This window comes from Magallana gigas, chromosome 3 (assembly GCF_963853765.1).
Source record: "Magallana gigas chromosome 3, xbMagGiga1.1, whole genome shotgun sequence".
Lineage (NCBI taxonomy): Eukaryota > Metazoa > Mollusca > Bivalvia > Ostreida > Ostreidae > Magallana > Magallana gigas.
In genome coordinates, this window is record NC_088855.1 from 23,927,470 (window position 1) to 23,942,590 (window position 15,121).

The 15,121-nt window shown below is 31.9% G+C and overlaps 1 protein-coding gene across 7 annotated transcripts in view; it reads right to left on the bottom strand.

Moving 5' to 3' along the window:
- Window positions 1-14,966, bottom strand: part of LOC105318686 (telomere repeats-binding bouquet formation protein 1) — a 39,609-nt gene extending 24,643 nt beyond the window's left edge. Inside the window, exons 1-19 of one of the 7 annotated variants that reach the window (XM_034482634.2) lie at window positions 14,829-14,965; window positions 13,005-13,115; window positions 12,755-12,883; window positions 12,051-12,179; window positions 11,846-11,906; window positions 11,319-11,461; window positions 10,976-11,101; window positions 10,450-10,596; window positions 9,803-9,934; window positions 9,541-9,669; window positions 8,691-8,736; window positions 8,473-8,595; window positions 8,273-8,384; window positions 6,709-7,144; window positions 6,410-6,583; window positions 5,229-5,291; window positions 2,597-2,832; window positions 2,251-2,472; window positions 230-1,839 (exon numbers count right to left, since the gene is read on the bottom strand). In XM_034482634.2, coding sequence (XP_034338525.2) covers window positions 1,651-1,839; window positions 2,251-2,472; window positions 2,597-2,832; window positions 5,229-5,291; window positions 6,410-6,583; window positions 6,709-7,144; window positions 8,273-8,384; window positions 8,473-8,595; window positions 8,691-8,736; window positions 9,541-9,669; window positions 9,803-9,934; window positions 10,450-10,596; window positions 10,976-11,101; window positions 11,319-11,461; window positions 11,846-11,906; window positions 12,051-12,179; window positions 12,755-12,883; window positions 13,005-13,115; window positions 14,829-14,853 — 2,733 coding nt within the window. In that variant the 5' untranslated portion in view covers window positions 14,854-14,965 and the 3' untranslated portion in view covers window positions 230-1,650. Of the gene's footprint in view, window positions 1-229; window positions 1,840-2,250; window positions 2,473-2,596; window positions 2,833-5,228; window positions 5,292-6,403; window positions 6,584-6,708; window positions 7,145-8,272; window positions 8,385-8,472; window positions 8,596-8,690; window positions 8,737-9,540; window positions 9,670-9,802; window positions 9,935-10,449; window positions 10,597-10,975; window positions 11,102-11,318; window positions 11,462-11,845; window positions 11,907-12,050; window positions 12,180-12,754; window positions 12,884-13,004; window positions 13,116-14,013; window positions 14,098-14,828 lie in introns of those variants that run through there. The other 6 variants (XM_034482633.2, XM_066079018.1, XM_066079017.1 and 3 more) reach the window with 6 other exon arrangements.
- Window positions 14,967-15,121: the final 155 nt, after the last annotated feature.

Sequence of the window (15,121 nt, forward strand, 5' to 3'; positions counted from 1 at the left end):
CTTTCTGCTGACCGTCTGTGATACGTAAAGGGGCAACGTTATCCTTTCTAAAAGTTCCAGCCTAAAACTCAATTACTTCGACAATTTCAATAACGAGATTTTTTTTCGCAGACAAGTTTCTTGCATATACATGTATTTGCTTTTTAATTACAGTACATTCAGTGTTATATAATACACCGTGATACAAATACTAACTCTGGTCATGTTAGTACAAAACACAAAAACCATATGACAAAAAAAAATGTTTATTTCAGACAAAGATCTGTAAAATAAATTATAATCAAATAACAAACATTTGATATATAAAATTACTAAAATATTATCAACTAGGTAAAACACGTTTAACAATAATGTTTGTATCACAATAGTGTATATGCAATAACACAAATCAAGATGTATTGTACAGGCCCCAAGATCATGAAGCAGTCTTAGACTTAAGTCAAATTTTATACACTGTCTTATTGTCTTGTGATTGACAACATCGAAAAAATGAAATGCTATTGGAAAGTGTCTCTATATTATGTTGATAGTTAAAAAGTTTAAGGGTAATTTAATGACATATAATAATTTTATAAAGGATTGCAATTTAGACTTAAGTCTAAAAATGCTTCATGATCCTGAGGCCGGACTTCTATCCTTTGATACAAGTTGATGCTTCTCTTAAGGGTATTTCACTGCTTTTCGGACTTACAAATTTAACTTAATTAATCAGTTAATTACCACAACATGACTAATATTCATACATTTCACAAACATAACCATATACGGTATCATTTATCGTTTTACTACATGAACAAAATTTATTTTTTAAAGTGTTGACGTTTCCTTCTACAGGTATGTTGTATCCGTTACAAAAAGTCAATCTCGCTATTCTCTCTGCTTCAAAATCAATTTCCGTATTTATAAACAATTTTAATACAATAGCTTTTCTAGATAACACACAGATAACATTGCTTATCTAAAACACAATTCATTTACTTTCTTGCTTATACCACGTCACTTTCCAAAAATAGTCACTTAAGGGGGAGAGATAATGACATGGATTGAGAATAAACTATTAAAAATACGGTATAATATTTTGTTAAGACCTTAATGAGTCCAAAAAGAAAACCTACAAGCAACCCTTTAATGATTTGGTTTTTGGATTTATTTCTCGAAAAATATTTGTACAATTGAAAAGGACCTGGTCCTCTGTTTACAGAAATTGAATACATTCTGAACACAAAACAGTGACAAAAAAGCTAATGAGATTTCAGTTCAAATGTGAGCTAAATATCTTTCCTTCATCTATGTTTTTTTTAACTTCATGCTGAGCTTTAAATTCCGTTAAGGTCATTTTTCTATTCCCTTGAGATGGTAGGTTGAACCAACTTAACGTCAAGATTTACTAAAAGTAATGTCTAATTGATGTATTTAAATAAAAAAGTATTTCTGTTATTTAAGATAGGTTCAATGGATATAGAGATGAATGAAAGTGTTAAACATCCAAAAGCGCCAAACACTGACCTTCGTAAATTCTAACAAATGCCGTTAATTCAATGACATCAGAAGCATTAACAAATTATGTTCCAAGAAGAAATACAAATACATATCATAAATTTTACATCACACATACAAAATCATTGAATGTAAGATGTAAGAGATATAATGTCATTTATTCATAGATCTCCATTTGTTTCGCAAATCTTCAGCTGTTCTTACATTAGCAAACTTATAGGAATTCAAGATAGTTTTCCAACTGTAACCAAGCTGCATGACACCTCTCATTAATCGTCTCTCTTCACACATTGAGAATGGAACACTTTTTAAACTTCCATTTGCTCTTGGCGCATTTGTCTTCTGAAAGCAAACCATAACAATTTTTCTTTATCTCTAATCGGGTTGACGACATATATTTTAACACTCATTTATCAGTACATGTATATAATATTGTCTTTGGCATCGATATATGCCAAGAATGCCCACTACCTCCCTGCCAATTGGTCGATAGAGAATTTTTACACTTGTCAACAGGTATTAAACATAACACCAGTATTTTGCTATTATGTTGTATGTCAATGAGGCAATCAGGAATCATCAGTATTACATCGTAATAGTGTAGAAACATATTGGTTGTTTGATATAGGGTTTATCTCAATCTTCAATTGTCCATATTAATAAGCAAAAATATTTGAATTCTCATTATTATCGATCAATATATTGCATAAAAGGAAAAGCAACCATTGGGCATTTATTCACAAGAATTCTTACCGTCAGTCTCTTGAACTTTTCCATTAAATCTACAGCTGTTCTAGAAGGATGAAATTTGTATGTTGCAAGAATCTGGCACCAAAACTTTCCTAAATTTTGAACTCCCTCTAACAAATTATCAACTTCCTCTTGACTGTATGGAATTCGATGCCTCCTCTTCCTCGTGGATTTTGAAGTTTGCAAGATTGAACTCCTTTTCCCAATTGTATCTGGAGCGGAAACCTTAATGGAATATGTAATTGATCTTAGTTTCCAGAAAAACAGATGATGACTTTCCGTTGTCATTTCTTCAATTTGTGATGGCTTAATGTGATATGTGAATTAAATGGCATGGTAACTTGATTACCTCTGGTTCAGATTCACTGCTGAATTCATATACCATTTGACTACTTGGAGTGTAATTGTGCTGCTTTCTGTAGAGTGGTCTTTCTCTGTTCTGGCTCTTCATTTTCTGTATATAACTCCTCTCAACCTCCCGGACTTGTCTGTGTAACAAGCAGGTGTATGGATCAGTCTCCAAGACAATGTTGATTGTTCTGCTGTTCAGCTGTGTATCATCAGTTGTGTTGATACCGCTACATCCTTAGAAATAAATAGGTTTTCTTTATTAGAAAGTTACAAACATTAGTTTTGTGGTATGCATTCCATTTCATTACCCATATCAAGTTGGAATCATTCTTTTTAAAGCGCTAAGCATAGCTCAGCGCTTTATTGTCGTTAGACTTCTATTTCCGGTGCAAGGAATAACTGCCCTCTATGAGCAGAAATATACATCATTTAAACTGGTAAGAGGTAAAGGGAACCAGTTATCTGGGTGACGGAAATGGCCGAGTAGATACGATTGGTTTGCGGGGCTTACGTACATCAGCACGGGATGCTACGCAGTGATGAAAAAATATAGTGCGTATTCAGAAGCTTAAATATAGAAAAATAAAATCGATTCTTTGCAAGAAAATGTCAAAAACTGTGATAAATTACTGTTCAAAAGGTATAATTCGTGATTTTAACATATCGTTTTTCAGGCAAGTATCCATATACAAGTCGTGTTCAGCTTTAATTCACATCATCTTAAGAAAGTAACATATATTTAAAGAAATCTGGCCTTCGATACTTTAAATTGATATTCATTAAACATAAACCAAAATTTCAATAAGGCTCATTTCCGTCTACGCTTGCACACAGTAAATTTTCTTAGAACTAAGCTAGGTTAGCGCTTTTCAGTACTTTCAGTACTTTGATTTTAATTTGTATTTTTGAAGCATCCAAATATATGCATGATTGTATAACTGTATTGCATGTTTTGAAATTCTTTTGTTATCTCCCCTTATAATACACTTTTCATTCCCCGCTGTTCACCAAAAGAAATAAATAATCATAAGGCATGAGATGAGTTTTTCATCTTACATATCATAATCATAAATAGACTAATACAATAAAAATCAACATTTTCTAGTGATGACCAATATTTTTCAAATTGATATAAAGGCTGAATTTTTTTTTATGAACTGATGCATACTTACTTTATTTTGTATTTAAAACTTATATGATGCAGTACCACAACAAAATTTGTAATCTTATACAAGTACATCCACCAAGTATGATTCTCTCTATTTCTTACGGAAATTGATAGTACATTCATAGCTCTGTAGAGACTAACACGACTGAAATCTACAAGACATCCATTTTATCGATTGGTCGAAACCTAGAGCGGCCGAAGAAAAATCACGGACTGCACGAAATAATCATGGTGATGTCCGACTCAAATTCCAATTGGAGATGATTTGTCTGTTTCTTTTTTTAACGTACTGATGTATATTAACAATATTTTAGTCCATTTTTCTTACTTTTTACGAACAATTTATGAATTTGCTACAAGAAAATTGAAAATATAAACAATATAATGTTTTTATGCTTCATGCGGGTTTTGAAAGTAGCGATCATTGCAAGAATTTTTTTTCACATAACACACATTATTTTTTATGCAAATATCGCCAACTTCATTTCCCGCATGAATGACCAAAGAAAGCAATTACTTGTTTAAATGTTTTTGGGGGTTTTTGGTGTATGTATTACCGGTAAAATAAGGTTATATTCAATCTCAATTATCCACCGGCTGTAATATCACCCAAACTAAATGTACCTTAATACGTATGTTCATTATATTTTTTAAATACCATGTTTTACATAAACAAATATACGTGAATTGTTTTGTATCTAAATATTATTCTTTCTTCATATTCAAAAGTTTAAAAGTTCTATGCCATTTCGTGGGATTTTCCCGCGGGGTGCGGGAGGGTTATTAAGTATGCAATAACAGAATAAGCGATGTATAAATTTTGTGAATCAGTCCATCTATAAAGGACTATATATGATATGGGCCTAAAATGGTCACCTAGAATGAACATCATCATTTTACTGTAATTGTTTGTTTTCTTTGTACAGATATATATGTGATGTTTTTACATTATGTTCATTTTGATTCAAGTGCCCACTATTTAGAAGAAATGTGACATCGTAAAGATAACCTTTTCATGCCATTTTTGTATTTTTAGCATAAAACAGCTTAACTTATTTTCAAGCAAATTTTCTTTCAGAAAACATAGAGTGCACGCTTGAACAAACAAAATATTTTAATCAGAGATATATTTAGCCAAGACTAATAAGTGACAAAAAAAATTTTCTTATTCAAGCATGCGCTCTATATTTCCCATTCGTAATATGATAAGAAAAATGTCAATTTTTGACTGATTTTGACTGAATTACAGAAATAACGTCACTTCTGACGTCATATACTGCCAGTGAATACAAATAAATAAAATAAATAGGTGAAAAATATATTTTATATCAACTCTTCTAAAAAAAATAACATAACATTTTATTGTACCCGAAACACTTTAAAAAATGGCAAATTATGGGGGCCAAATTTAACTCATATCATATATAGTTCTTTAAATCAAGACATTCATTTCTTTGGTTACCTATACATTTTCTTTCTTCATCAAACTTCTCGGTATGTAAAATCTTCCTTCTACAAGAAATGCCTACAAGTATACATATTATGTTTAAAACATTTTACCTGGGAAGATTTTTTATCAACTTTATGCAGTAAAGAATTTTAATAAATGATGTTACTGTGTATTTTTTATGCACTAGATACGGTTCATAACGTGAATTAAAGCTAAAATCTAAATGCAGTATTTGCTAAATCTTATCTAAATTATTTACATTTCTTGACAATGCTACGTTTCATAATGAGGAAGTATGTTTTGAATACAACAAATACATGTATTCGAAAAAAGTGGTATAATTTCCTTGAAAAAAAAATTAAATTACATTAATTAATTTAAATAAGTTAGAGAATAAAGAGCCATGACAATCTTTTTGGCAGTAAATTCCAAACTTTTAAACTAACAAAGGACAAATTTCCAAGAAAAAAAAGAGAATTCATTGTTTTCTTATATTTCAGTTTTTTGAAATTGTATTCATTGTTTTCGAACAAGTTGCACTGAAAAACTGTTTTGGTAACATACTAGAATCCAAACTTAAAAAATGAAGAAGAAAAAACAAATGTCCAGATTATCTGTTTTGAAACGCCCCTCTACCGCTTCAGGTTTCAATACACATCCCAACAGAAGTCAAAAGGGGCAAATTCCTAGAACAAAAATGGATTCGGAATTTCAGGTAAATATGCAGATTTACACTTTTGTCTATGATACATTTAAAGATTATAATTAGCGATATTCTATTTAGTAAATTTATAGGAGATGCGCTGGTAAACTTTTTTAGTAATATATTAATATTGGCCAACTTTCTCTACTTAAAATAACGTATCATCCCAAATGAAAAAAAGAAAAACTGGGATTTTCTTCGAGTTGTAACTGTACACTTTGTGGCCGTTACTTATAAATCTGTTCAGTGGTTGAACTCTAGTTGCTGGCAATAATAGCACACGGTTCAAAAAAAGAAAACCTCTCGTTGCAAAGGGTAAAACTTAAAATTTCAGACTAAGGAAATTTAAAGAGTTTGAAATGTTTAAGAGCGAAAAACAATATACACCATTCTCCACCCATCCTCTAAAAAGATAAGCAGTATAAATAACCTTAAGGTAAAGAGAGAATTAACTAGGTGATATCTCCACGCTCATAATGTTTACCTTCACCTTTGCGTGACTGTAAATCCGTATCTATGCTGTTGACGGACTGAACACTGAACCTTGGATCAGAAAAACAAAATTTGTTTTGTTTGAGTTGATTGGTTTCAGGTGTTTTATACAGCTGTTTTGATCTTCCTACGGGAATGACCGAAAATACACTGGAAGGTGTACCAATTGTACCTGCAAATAAGAATTACAAATTCTGTACAAAATTCTAATATTTTCTCTGAATCACTGCCAGTTTAGATTTTATATCAGGAGATTTTTTACTAATAAAAATGCACTTGTTTATAGCTAAAATTCACCTCTCCCACCCGTTTCATACGAAACACCAGATAAAAGTTTCCAGTCGAATTCCGACTGGATGTCAGAAAACCCATGGTCACTTTCAACATCAGAAATAGAATTTGCAACTGAAGGAAGTCTTGTGCAGCTTGATCGTCTCTTAGGCGGAGGATGCAGCGGAACTTTGAATTCTCCTTTGGTCATTTCACTATTGGAACCGATATGTTTTGTGTTTTTCTTGGGGGTCATTTCAGAGAGGTCCACATCAAAACTCTTAACAGATGAGTTTGGAGACTGCCATCCGGTATTTTGAACTTTCTGTTGTAAAATGTCACCATTTGTTCTCTGAACTGTGTTCGTGGAAACTGTCGGTGAATCAATACGAGAAGATTCGCACAATCGCTGCTTTTTTTCCAAAGTTTCTTCGCTTTGGGTAACACAATTTTCAAAACTTTGCTGGAATAAAAACCTAAATTTACCAAAACTTAAACTCATGAAGGGAACAGTCTTGATATATAATGTACATGTATCTCGTTATAGCAACATAACAATATCATTATTGAGTTACTATTATCTTTAAAACTTACAGTGTTTCGTGTAATTTTGTTAATAATTTATTAATCTACCTGATTACAATGTTTAGAGTACGCATGTTTGTATGAATAACTGAATATTTTCGATTAAATGTAGAAAACATCAATCTGATTTTTGTTTCAAAAGTTACAAGTTTCATCTGACGTTCCGGGTTTTACTAACTATAAACGAAGATATACACATTTAAAAAATGAATGATATAAGAACTTGCTTAGGCAATTGTAAACAAATAAGGTGTTCAATGGTATAAGTTACGTGCCGTGCTCTGTGGTGACAAAACATGTTATTTGCTAAACAAATAAACAAAAACACTTTCAATGAAAAAATGAACCTTCACATATATCAATTAAAAAATGATGGATTAGTTATGTCTTTCATGAAAACTAAATTACAGACAGCAAGAATGTTTAATACGTATTTTTTTTTTTTTAACCTCGTATGTTTGTACAGAAGTACATGTTAAGTTCTCTCATTATTTTCCTTTTTAAAGCGCTAAGCATAGCTCAGCGCTTTATTGTCGTTAGACTTCTACTTCCGGTGCAAGGAATAACCGCCCCCTATGAGCAGAAGTTTACATCATTTAAACTGGTGAGGGAACCAGTTTCAGGAGCTGCACGGGCTAGTACGGGCTACTGTGAATTTGATGTACAGGGCTTACATACATCATTGCAGGGGCTGCCACGCAGTGATGAGGAAATATATTGCGTATACAGAAACTAAAATGTTATATACATATATCTTTTACAAACAGAAGCTGGGTTAGCGCTTTTCAGTACTATCAGTACTTTGATTTTTAAACGACCTCAGTTTAAAAATATGACATCAAGCCTTTTCCTGAAATTTTTGCATTCTTTGAAAAAAATAAAGCTTTTAGGGCAGTTTTTCCTTCAAAAACATTGAACGCATGCTAGAACAAACAAATGTAAATCAGTCAAAATGATCAAAGAGATTTTTTGATAACAAGTCTTAAACTGTATCAGTAATAATTACCTTTAGAAGTTCAGATTTATCCAAGGTATTAAGATAACTACTATTTTTCACTTCATTGTCTGTTTTGAATCCTTCCAGAGAATTGATATTCATACATGTCTGTGATTTATTGCTTTGGAGACAATCACAATTTTACTTTTAATAATGGTCATAGTTTGATATGTGTTAGACTAAATATAAGATTGAAAACAGACCAATACCTTTCAAAATGATTTAAGGTGCCTGCCTTTGGAGCGTTTGTGAATTCACATTCTCTCTCTTCTACAGAGTGAAGGCGCATTGATAAATCATTTATTTTCTTCAAAATGTTTTCTCCAATACCTCTGAAATTAGGATTATATGAGGAAAAAATGATGTTTCTCTTATTTTTTCATTGAAATACTATACAATATGAGTTAATCATTAAAAAATACTATACTTATTATCTCGTTCTGGTTGCTGCCAGTCTCTGTCATTACATGGATCTATAAAAGAAAATACAGGATAAAAATATGTAAATACAAATATTCAAAATTTTAAAGGAACCAATTATTAACAAAAGGCCAAGGGGCCACATTGCTCATCTGAGCAGCAATGGCCAATTGGCATAACTCTCACCCAAGCACCTTTACAACTAAAATTTTATCAATGTAAAATTGGAATTGTTGGCCTCTCTCTGATTCCCAAGAATTGTACAATGACAAAACTTTAAATTTTTAACTCTATCATCCTACTTTGTAAAATTCAATATAGATAAAATAGTCTTAAATTTTTACTAATCTTTTTTATGCTCTTGTAAAACTGGGCCCTCCTTTTCTAATCAGAGCTGCAGAACTACCCTCTCTCCCCCAACAACGACTAAATGAGGTCGACATTACTGAACAAAGTCGCTATTACCAATTCTAAGTAGCAGCAAATTCAAAGAGAAAATGAAATCACTTAATTATGTAATATTTGCATCTCAAAACACTGTACACTTCTCTCCAAAGATGCATCTGACAATTTTTTAAAAGTAATACTAGATTCATGAGCACTATATTTGGTATGAACAAGAAAACGCTAATCAGATTTATAGGCTAAAATTAAATAATTAATTTATGATATATTGAAACTTGAATATCAAATAAAGGCATATAAGGCATACATGATTTTCTTGTATTTCTAAAAATGCAATATCCTTTGCAATGTAAGGAAATATATAAAAGGAAAACATGCAAGAATTAATAAGTAGATTTTAGCTATAATTAAAGTAAATACATGATTTGACAATGAAGAAGTATACAGCGTACCTTTTTGAACACTAATCTGTAGAACATATTTAAGAGCTTTTACCAATTCTTCATCTTCAGATGATGTCAAAATGTGAACAACATCTTGCAGACTATTTCCAGCTTCTAGGAATAACTTTCGATTAGTTGCTGAAATGAATGAATTAACAATGTCATGTTTCTCCTTCTTTTTGTATAGGTTATACTTGATATTTTTTATACCAGAAGTACATAATCATAGAAATTACATGTAAAAATAGCAGCATATATAAAAGAAGAAGACCTGAATTTTCCATTGCATGTCCCAAAGTAATTGTTACTTTTATCTTGTCTTCAGTATCTAAGCAGTCATTATGAATGACATTTGCCAATATTTGAATGGCTCCTGATTTTCCCAGCATATTGGCACTGTCAGCTAAATAGTTGGAAAAGATAAATCCAGAAGTATATGAACTTAACAAGGAGATAGTCATACATCTACCTGTCAAATCATATGACAACAAAAGATATTTTTTACTATACTATGGAATCTCATTGTGACCCATACTAATTCCTATTAGCCTTCTTACATTATACTGGCAAATTCACACATTTACCTACATTTGCATTGGCATTCCATTTACAGCATCATTAAGTATAAATTGGTATACTTATTTAAGAATCTTTTTAATAAAAATGATAAAATGCAAATACCGGTACACCTCTTTAGTAAGATCAAATAAACAATTAAAAAATAATTTCAAACTTTTTTATGGAAAAAATACAAAATTTACAGTATAATACTTAAACTTGGTATGGATCATACACTTATCAAATACAATGAATCATCTTAAAATGAATCAACTTTATTTGTCCCTGGCATCTTGCTTTAACCATGTTTTACTGTACAATCTAGCTTAAATGTTTAGGTAGAAAGTTGCAATTTATTACCATTATCTGAAATGCAGGAATCAATGGTGGTGATAATGTGAACAACTTCTTTCAACACTTCTGAGCTGGATTTTTCATACCACTGTTTAAGAATCATACACAAAATGTCCAAACCTCCTAATCTTCTAACCTGATCCTGATTGGACTCTGGAATGCAACATTTCAAAGAAAGACTATCATACTCATTTTTAATCAAATCTAGACTACACTATTAGCAGTTTTAAAACTGCCTGATATCACATTTCCAATAATTTAAGGAATGATTTCAAAATTCCACGTTAAAAAAAATATATAATTCAATTTCAATATTTGTTTGTTACAAGCTGTTTAATTGGCTAGATAAAAAGGTGTACACTTGTATAAACTTGATGATGTCACAATGGCTTACCCTAAAAGTTGTATCATTCTGCATACTAAGGTTTAATACATTCAAATTCTTTTCCCCAATTTTTTTTTACCATTTATAGTCTTGAAGAAAAGATGCTATTCATTTGAATTTAAGCTCTGGCTGTTAAATACCACTTACTATTATTTGACACAACAAAGCCAAGAAGAAACATCAAGTGTCTTGCCAGGAGAAACGTTTCACTTTGCTTCTCCAAGAGTTTCAGAATGAATGGAAGTTGAAGTCCACACACTTTTTGATTTTCCTCTGAAAATAAGTATGAAAATTACAATTAAATCATCAGTGCTCAATCCAAGTCAGTTCTCAATATTGAAATAAACATGAACTCATGGATGTACATGTATTACTCTTGGAAAATGTTTTCTAAAATATTTTCTATTCGCTACAACTTGTTTTGGAATTGGACATATTTATCAGTGTTAAGACCTGTGAAAAGACTCATCTCATTTGTTTAAACCAATACCATTTTGAGGATTATTAATGCTGACACACAAAGCATTCACTACACTAGTCCACAGCTCTACACTGGTTGGTCCAGATCCATTAAACCACTCACATCCAGGCTCATTTGCGTCACTCTCTCTAATATTTATTGGCAATGAGAAGCTGCAAAAAAAATAATATGCAACAGATATCAAGGCATATATATTTTATGAAAACACTACTTTGAAGGTTAACTTCAGATTAATTTTTTTTTCTACTTTTCATCCAAATAGAGATTTTGCATGCAGATCTACATGTAAATTTCCTTTTTTCCTATTTTCTGCATGAGTAACAGATGTTTTAAAAAACTGAATACCATATATCTCTTACCATACACTTTGCTCTCCTGTAAATGTAAAACTCAGAATTTACAGGATTAGTACACTTTATTTCTAACTCAAGGTCGCCTAATTTTACAATTGGTATACGGTACTAGAGAGGATAGAAATATTAACTGACATGAAGAGTCAATAAATGTATATTTTTTCATTTGAAAATTTTACTTACCTTAGCAATTCAATCAGAGTAGACAGACATTGACTTTGTTTCACCAATACTTGACCCTCGCCTGGAAAGGAAACGGAGGATTCTTATTGCTGGAAACATAAACTACTACACTGTAGATATATAATAGGCAGCCAGTGATTAAAGAATTAATCATTTATCATATACATAATATATAGTAACAACTAATGTACATCATGATACTTACCATTATTGGAAACAAGATTAATGAGGAAAAAGGTTGCTGCTTGCTTGACTTTGGCAGTTGAACCTCTTGACAATATTGTTTGAATGAATTTGAAAATGTTGCAAGTTGTAAGGGATTTCTGGCAAAACACTACAAGAAATATGATCTTTTGATTATGAAATAGATGTATATTTTAATGTTGTCAACATTATACAACTACAGTGATTCAAAGTAAGAAAAAATCAACAGAGTGGCTGGTTGAGCTTGATAATACCTTCAAGATTGCATGGATTACAGATAACCAACAGATCTGAACAGACAATTAAGGTGAAATATGTGTCTCTTCTTTCTTTCAACTTTGTTTGCAATCAATGAAATTTGCATCATCCTTAAGGAATTTAGTATTTATGTTTCCTTATACAGTTTTTGCATAACTTTCCTATATAGTATGGCATTTATATTATCTTTGCCTGACCAGTTGTAAATAATCCTTAATCCTTATAATGCAGTTTGGTTAAAGAGAATGTACAATATTTGGCGTAAAATTATTTTTCAACAAGTTATGGTGGATTTGAATTAGCATATTTATGAATGTCCCTATTCTTATACATACAGGAATAGCAATTAGCGATGTACTTGATTTAGCAGAACCGTCTTTCTGCGAAAAACACTTAAAAAATTCACAGCCAAATGTAATACATTTATACCAGTATTTTTTCAATTACCATTCCTTTCAATTGCACAACCAAGACAAAATAAAGCTCTCTCTTGAACTTCACAATTTTCTACTGAAGTCAGAAGATCCATTAGAAACAAAAGTCCTCCAATGTCTTTGAAATATTCTTTGACAAAATCTGAAATACGAAAAAGTGAAGAAATTTAATTTTATAAATTCTTTAAAAAAAAAGCTATTTATAATTTATAAATTAAAAAAAATACATCACAACTAATACATAATCATATAATTATACCTACCATAAGTACTGAAAATGGAAGACAATGTTAAAAGGGCTTGTTTCACTGCACTCTGGTTATTGACTTGGCATTTTAAGCATTCCAGTAACAGCTTCACATCAGTCTGTACTTCTGTCAAAAAATGCATGCATGTTATAAAATTATTTGGCTTCAAATGAATAAAATACTACCTAGTACTGAAGGTTATTTCTTCACTGACTTGATATCATTAAACTACAGGCTCATAAGCCACATTGATGTGCACCCTCTTTAAAAATGGGCCAAAATACTATTTTTTAAATTTAGAGGAATCACTCTTAATTTCATAAAAGGCTGACTATCTGAAATAACATGTATCTTTTGAGATTAAAAATAAGGAGCAGACAGAACTACTATGTATTTGGACTATATACTCTGGTTGTTGTTAAGGCATTCAATAAGGTTCCTCACCAACACCTCCTCCAAACTGAACTTTAATGGAATTCGGGGCTGCACTCTACAGTGGATCGAGAGCTAAATAAATCCTATCAGACAGATAACAGTGGGTGCTCCATGGTTGAAGGCATAACCGACATGAACTCTGGAGTACTACAAGGCAATGTAATGGGCTCCCTGTTATTTTAATTTGCTTTACACCAATGACCTCCCAGAATTAGTTCAATCCAACATAGAATCTAAAGGACAATAAGATCCATCGATGATGCAGTCCACTAGGGGGCTCTTAAAAAGTGGAAAAAGGATTGGCACATAGCTGCAGCATTCCACCCTAAGAAATGTACCACCATCCACATTTCTAAGAAACCCAATCCTATCAAGAAGTACATGTACTACATGTACCACCTACATGGCCATGCAGCACATCCTGAATGACATCCCAAGGTAAATACCTTTGGATTATAATTAACGGTAACAATGATCTGTCATGGCTTGATCGTATAATCAGCTCAAATGCTGCCAAAGCCACTCGATCTGTTGGATTTTTAAGGAGAAACATGAAAACCTGTCCACAAAACATCAGAAATCATCATACACAACAATGGTATGACCAGCACTGGATTAACTAGGTTTATGTTGTAATGGGACCTCTGCCAGCATCAATTGATTCACCAACTTAAAGAAAAAAAAAAGCACAGCACCAAGCAGCAAGGTTTACAACAGGCAATAACTCATCCAGGGATCCAGAAAGTGTGATCAATATGATACAACAACATGGCTGAGAATTACTGCTGGAATTTCGGAGGAATTGTGTCATCATGTTCTACAAGATGTACCATCATACTTTTGAAGTTCCGTTCCCATCTACTACAGTCCACTAACAGGCAGGACTCATGGTGGGCCATGACAAATGATATTTGCCACTTCAGGACGGATGTCTAAAAGAACTACTTTATTTTAGCAACCTTTGTTGCATGGAACAACATTCTGTCATTAATAAAGAATTTTAATTCACCATCAATAGACATCTTGATCTTCAGACATGTAATACCACCCTTTTTAAATGTACTTAGATTTTTATACCTGTTTATCATGGAATGCATGACAACTGGAGTACTTTTACTCTCATACTGAGTCCACTCCATAAAGGGGAGATCGAATTAAGTTCTTATGAACCCCTTCACAATATTAATTAACTGCAGTATTGCTCTTTTGCCATGCAGGCAAGTTGACTTAGTACTTATTTCAGTTAAGGTAAAATTGTGAAAATAATCTTCACTTCTATAAGAACATAGGCTACATAGCTGAAAATTGAAAAAAAAAGTCATTTTTGCAATTGAGAGAGAGAGGGAGAGAGAGAGAGAAAGAGAGAGAGTGCAGAGGGTAAGTTATGTCCACAGTCTTCCTTACCGTTTTCGTGCTTTCCTACATCCATTTTTGACAAACAATACCCAAACAAATTTATCAATACACTATCATTATGGTATGATGCTGGGTGTCAGTTTCTGACTGCAGACGACATAATTTCTATTGGCATGAGGGGCAATTTTTTCCAAATAATGCCAAAAAGACAGAAGTATGTTATGATACACAATTGTAGGTCTTGTAATCGTTAAAAATATCGGAATATGTTGTGGTTTATCACTTCTGAAATGATTTATTTCAACTTAATGTTACACCGATTATTGATATAAGTGGCTTTT